General features: G+C 45.4%; 1 protein-coding gene across 1 annotated transcript in view; it reads right to left on the bottom strand.

The window, feature by feature from the left end:
- Positions 1 to 298: 298 nt before the first annotated feature.
- LOC120047390 (serine/threonine-protein phosphatase 2B catalytic subunit alpha isoform-like) overlaps positions 299 to 6,000 on the bottom strand; it is a 42,105-nt gene continuing 36,403 nt past the window's right edge. The window contains exons 12-14 of the mRNA XM_038992913.1: positions 5,694 to 5,791; positions 2,833 to 2,880; positions 299 to 477 (exon numbers count right to left, since the gene is read on the bottom strand). Coding sequence (XP_038848841.1) covers positions 299 to 477; positions 2,833 to 2,880; positions 5,694 to 5,791 — 325 coding nt within the window. The remainder of the gene's footprint in view (positions 478 to 2,832; positions 2,881 to 5,693; positions 5,792 to 6,000) is intronic.

Here is a 6,000-nt window from a genome sequence, read left to right as displayed (position 1 = left end):
CAATAGGAGGTCTGATCCATCCATGGCACAGTCTTGTCACACGGGTAGAGAGAAGGGCTGGGGGGCAACAGGCCAGGGTAGGGGGAGGAGGATGGTGTGTGTACCATTAGTGTATACGTGTAGATCTATATGTTTACTGTGTGTTCTGTATGATCCCTGTTTAAGTGTATGTCTAAGTATGTGTTTACCGTAAGTGTGTTTTACTTTAAGTGTGTAAGTCAAATGTGTGTATGTGTGGGTATGTACTTTATATCTAAGTGTGTGTATTAGTGTTTATGTATAAATGTGTGTGTGTGCATCACTGTATATTGCTGTTGTTGTCGGTGCCGTTGGGCTCCCCCATGTTCATGCGGCCCATGGAGACACCCACACTGTTGACGGCGTCACGGCGAGGGGGCATGCGCTCGTTGATCCGGTCCAGACCCTTGGCCTCCGCAAAGCTATTGATCTTATGTTGAGGAGAGAAGCCTCGGATCGCTGGGGAGGCAGACCACAACTCAGTTACAGACTCATCTAATACACACACACACACATATACTCACGCTCGTGTAATACACACACAATGTAGTTACGGTGCACTTGCTACCAGGGTTGAGGTGAATTCCATTTCAATTCCAGTCAATTCAGGAGGTACACTGAAATTCCATTTCCAATTCTCTTCAATGCTTAAAGAACATTTAGAATTTGGTTTACTTTCTGAATTGGCTGAAATTGAAATGGAATTGATCCCAACCCTGCTGCTACATACAAGATAAGCAATTCCTACACACGATAACCAGTTTAGTACACGATAAGCAATTCCTACACACGATAACCAGTTTAGTACACGATAAGCAATTCCTACACACGATAACCAGTTTAGTACACGATAAGCAATTCCTACACATGATAACCAGTTTAGTACAAGATAAGCTACACTGCGTGTACTGTTTAAAACATTAAGAACACCTTCCTAATATTGAGTCAGAACAGCCTCAATTCCTCAGGGCATGGACACCAATGCTTCCCACAGTTGTGTCAAGTTGTCTGGATGGCCTTTGGGTGGTTGACCATTCTTGATACACACGGGAAACTGTTGAGTGTGAAAAACCCAGCAGTGTTGCAGTTCTTGACACAAACCGGTGCACCTGGCACCTACTACCATACCCTGTTCAAAGCCACTTAAATATTTTGTCTTGCCCATTCACCCTCTGAATGGCACATACACACAAGCCATGTCTCAATTGTCTCAAGGCTTAAAAATCTTTCTTTAACATGTCGCCTCCCCTTCATCTACACTGATTGAAGTGGATTTAACAAGTGACATCAATAAGGGACCATAGCTTTCACCTGATCAGTCTGTCATGGAAAGAGCAGGTGTTCTTAATTTTCTTGCACACTCAGTGTAAATACACACAACAGCAAGGCCAGTACAAACACACTAACGATTCACTATCCTTCCACACTTATAAGTATCAAGATTCAACAGTAGCCTACTGCCGACTGACAGTCGACATAAAGACTGTAGTGGTCTTGTGTTTTTTTACAATGTGTGCCATCATGGAACATCACATTTCCAATGCAAAACTCCACAGGCTCCACACAGCACATGTTGTACCAAAACCAAATAGCAGAGGTTGTGTAGGTATGATGTATTTGTGTAGGGATGATGTATTTGTGTAGGGATGATGTATTTGTGTAGGGATGATGTATTTGTGTAGGGATGATGTATTTGTGTAGGGACGATGTGTGTGTAGGGACGATGTATTTGTGTAGGGACGGTGTATTTGTGTAGGGACGATGTATTTGTGTAGGGACGGTGTATTTGTGTAGAGACGATGTATTTGTGTAGGGATGATGTATTTGTGTAGGGACGGTGTATTTGTGTAGGGATGATGTATTTGTGTAGGGACGATGTATTTGTGTAGGGATGATGTATTTGTGTAGGGATGATGTATTTGTGTAGGGATGATGTATTTGTGTAGGGATGATGTATTTGTGTAGGGACGGTGTATTTGTGTAGGGATGATGTATTTGTGTAGGGACGGTGTATTTGTGTAGGGACGGTGTATTTGTGTAGGGATGATGTATTTGTGTAGGGATGATGTATTTGTGTAGGGACGATGTATTTGTGTAGGGACGGTGTATTTATGTAGGGATGATGTATTTGTGTAGGGACGATGTATTTGTGTAGGTGTAACAGTATAACTTTAAACCGTCCCCTCGCCCCGACACGGGCGCGAACCAGGGACCCTCTGCACACATCAACAACTGACACCCACGAAGCGTCGTTACCCATCGCTCCACAAAAGCCGCGGCCCTTGCAGAGCAAGGTGCAACACTACTTCTAAGTTTCAGAGCAAGTGACGTAACTGATTGAAACGCTAGTAGCGCGTACCCGCTAACTAGCTAGCCATTTCACATCCGTTACATAGGGATGATGTATTTGTGTAGGGATGATGTATTTGTGTGATTAGTCACTTTGTCGTACTGTGGTGGGTGGTGTGTGTGGAGTGTGTGTGCCTGTGTGGAGTGTGTCTGGGGGAAGTCTGTGTGAGGCAGTGTGTGTGTGTGTGTGTGTCTGGGGGAAGTGTGTGTGAGGCAATTTGTGTGTGTGTGTCTGGGGGAAGTGTGTGTGAGGCAATTTGTGTGTGGGTGTCTGGGGGAAGTGTGTGTGTGTGTGTGAGGCAGAGAAAGAATAAGAGTCATGCTTCACCATGAGCAGTGCTGTTAGAAGAGCTCAATGCATTGTGGGTAAGTGTATGGCGTAGATGGGTCACCATGCCTCATCCCCCTCTTTCATTCTCTCACACACACACTCACTCTAATTGTCGATGAATGAGGGGAATTTACCTTCTGAGTCCTCAACAGGATCGATGGCTTCAATGGCCTCAATGGTAGCTGAGGATGGAGAGAGAGAGAGAGAGAGAGACAGAGACAGAGAGAGAGAGAGAGAGAGAGAGAAACAACAAGTGTGCGGTTAAAATTGGCAAAAAACACACACATTTCTTCACACAGGGTCGTGGGGTGAGACAGGGATGCAGCTTAAGCCCCACCCTCTTCAACATATATATCAACGAATTGGCGCGGGCACTAGAACAGTCTGCAGCACCCGGTCTCACCCTACTAGAATCCGAAGTCAAATGTCTACTGTTTGCTGATGATCTGGTGCTTCTGTCACCAACCAAGGAGGGCCTACAGCAGCACCTAGATCTTCTGCACAGATTCTGTCAGAACTGGGCCCTGACAGTAAATCTCAGTAAGACCAAAATAATGGTGTTCCAAAAAAGGTCCAGTCACCAGGACCACAAATTCCATCTAGACACCGTTGCCCTAGAGCACACAAAAAACTATACATACCTCGGCCTAAACATCAGCACCACAGGTAACTTCCACAAAGCTGTGAACGATCTGAGAGACAAGGCAAGAAGGGCCTTCTATGCCATCAAAAGGAACATAAATTTCAACATACCAATTAGGATCTGGCTAAAAATACTTGAATCAGTCATAGAGCCCATTGCCCTTTATGGTTGTGAGGTCTGGGGTCCGCTCACCAACCAAGATTTCACAAAATGGGACAAACACCAAATTGAGACTCTGCATGCAGAATTCTGCAAAAATATCCTCCGTGTACAACGTAGAACACCAAATAATGCATGCAGAGCAGAATTAGGCCGATACCCACTAATTATCAAAATCCAGAAAAGAGCCGTTAAATTCTACAACCACCTAAAAGGAAGCGATTCCCAAACCTTCCATAACAAAGCCATCACCTACAGAGAGATGAACCTGGAGAAGAGTCCCCTAAGCAAGCTGGTCCTAGGGCTCTGTTCACAAACACAAACACACCCCACAGAGCCCCAGGACAACAGCACAATTAGACCCAACCAAATCATGAGAAAACAAAAAGATAATTACTTGACACATTGGAAAGAATTAACAAAAAAACAGAGCAAACTAGAATGCTATTTGGCCCTAAACAGAGAGTACACAGTGGCAGAATACCTGACCACTGTGACTGACCCAAACTTAAGGAAAGCTTTGACTATGTACAGACTCAGTGAGCATAGCCTTGCTATTGAGAAAGGCCGCCGTAGGCAGACATGGCTCTCAAGAGAAGACAGGCTATGTGCACACTGCCCACAAAATGAGGTGGAAACTGAGCTGCACTTCCTAACCTCCTGCCCAATGTATGACCATATTAGAGAGACATATTTCCCTCAGATTACACAGATCCACAAAGAATTTGAAAACAAATCCAATTTTGATAAACTCCCATATCTACTGGGAGAAATTCCACAGTGTGCCATCACAGCAGCAAGATTTGTGACCTGTTGCCACAAGAAAAGGGCAACCAGTGAAGAACAAACACCATTGTAAATACAACCCATATTTATGCTTATTTATTTTAACTTGTGTGCTTTAACCATTTGTACATTGTTACAACACTGTATATATATAATATAACATTTGTAATGTCTTTATTGTTTTGAAACTTCTGTATGTGTAATGTTTACTGTTAATTTGTATTGTTTATTTCACTTTTGTATAATATCTACCTCACTTGCTTTGGCAATGTTAACACATGTTTCCCATGCCAATAAAGCCCCTTGAATTGAATTGAATTGAGAGAGAGAGAGAGAGACAGAGAGAGAGACAGAGAGAGAGACAGAGACAGAGAGAGAGAGAGAGAGAGAGAGAGAGAGAGAGAGAGAGAGAGAGAGAGAGAGAGAGAGAGAGAGAGAGAGAGAGAGGAGGGTGAGGGTTATTCATGCAAAACCCTCACAGCAGCATTGCAGCCTTCAGTGCTGAGGGTGTCTGGTGTTAGCACGTTCATTAGCTAGCGTTAGCTCACACACATATACCAGGCTATTAGTACTATCAGTTGTAGTGAGGTGAGGAGTGACGGAGTGATTGACAGAGGACGAACATGGAATAGAGGTAGAGAGAGAGGCAGAGAGAGGAAGAGAGAGGCAGAGCGAGCGAGAGGCAGAGTGAGGCAGAGAGAGAGGCAGAGCGAGAGAGCGAGAGAGAGGCAGCGCGAGAGAGCAAGAGAGAGGCAGAGCGAGAGAGCGAGAGAGAGGCAGAGCAAGGCAGAGAGAGAGGCAGAACGAGAGTGCGAGAGAGAGGCAGAGCAAGGCAGAGAGAGAGGCAGAGCGAGAGTGCGAGAGAGAGGCAGAGTGAGAGAGCGAGAGAGAGGCAGAGCGGGCGAGAGAGAGGCAGAGTGAGCGAGAACGAGAGGCAGAGCGAGAGAGCAAAAGAGGCAGAGCGGCAGAGCGAGAGAGGCAGAGAGAGAGAGAGAGAGAGAGAGAGAGAGAGAGAGGCAGAGCGAATTAGAGAGAGACAGAGACAGTCAGGCAGAGAGACAGAGACGGAAAGAGAGGCAGAGACAGAGGGAGAGAGAGGCAGAGAGAGAGGCAGAGGCAGAGAGAGAGGCAGACAGAGAGAGAGGCAGACAGAGAGAGAGACAGACAGAGAGAAAGTGTGTGAGAAAGTGGGAATGTGTGTGTGGGCTTGTTTGCCAGTGTGTGTATGTGTGTGTGTATGTGTGTGTGTATGTGTGTGGAGGTGTGTCTGTCTGTCTGTCTGTCTGTCTGTCTGTCTGTCTGTCTGTCTGTCTGTCTGTCTGTCTGTCTGTCTGTCTGTCTGTCTGTCTGTCTGTCTGTCTGTCTGTCTGTCTGTCTGTGTCTGTCTGTCTGTCTGTGTGTACTCACCGCTCTGCAGAGTCTGCTTGCCTCCTGACAGAACTCCACTGGGCAGCATGCCAGTGGGTGTCAGTCCCTTCAGGGTCAGTACGTTCTCACTCTCCTCCCTAAAACACACACATACATACATAGGATTAGAAACGAACATACACAGTCTCACATGCTCCTGCACACATTCGGACACTTACAGTGCCTTGCAAAAGTATTCCTCCCCCTTGGCATTTTTCCTATTTTGTTGCATTACAACCTGTAATTTAAATTTATTTTTATTTGGATTTCATTTAATGGACATACACAAAATAGTCCAAATTGCTGA

The sequence above is a fragment of the Salvelinus namaycush genome, chromosome 5, assembly GCF_016432855.1.
Source record: "Salvelinus namaycush isolate Seneca chromosome 5, SaNama_1.0, whole genome shotgun sequence".
In the NCBI taxonomy this organism is placed as follows: domain Eukaryota; kingdom Metazoa; phylum Chordata; class Actinopteri; order Salmoniformes; family Salmonidae; genus Salvelinus; species Salvelinus namaycush.
This window is presented reverse-complemented; position numbering and strand designations above follow the sequence as displayed.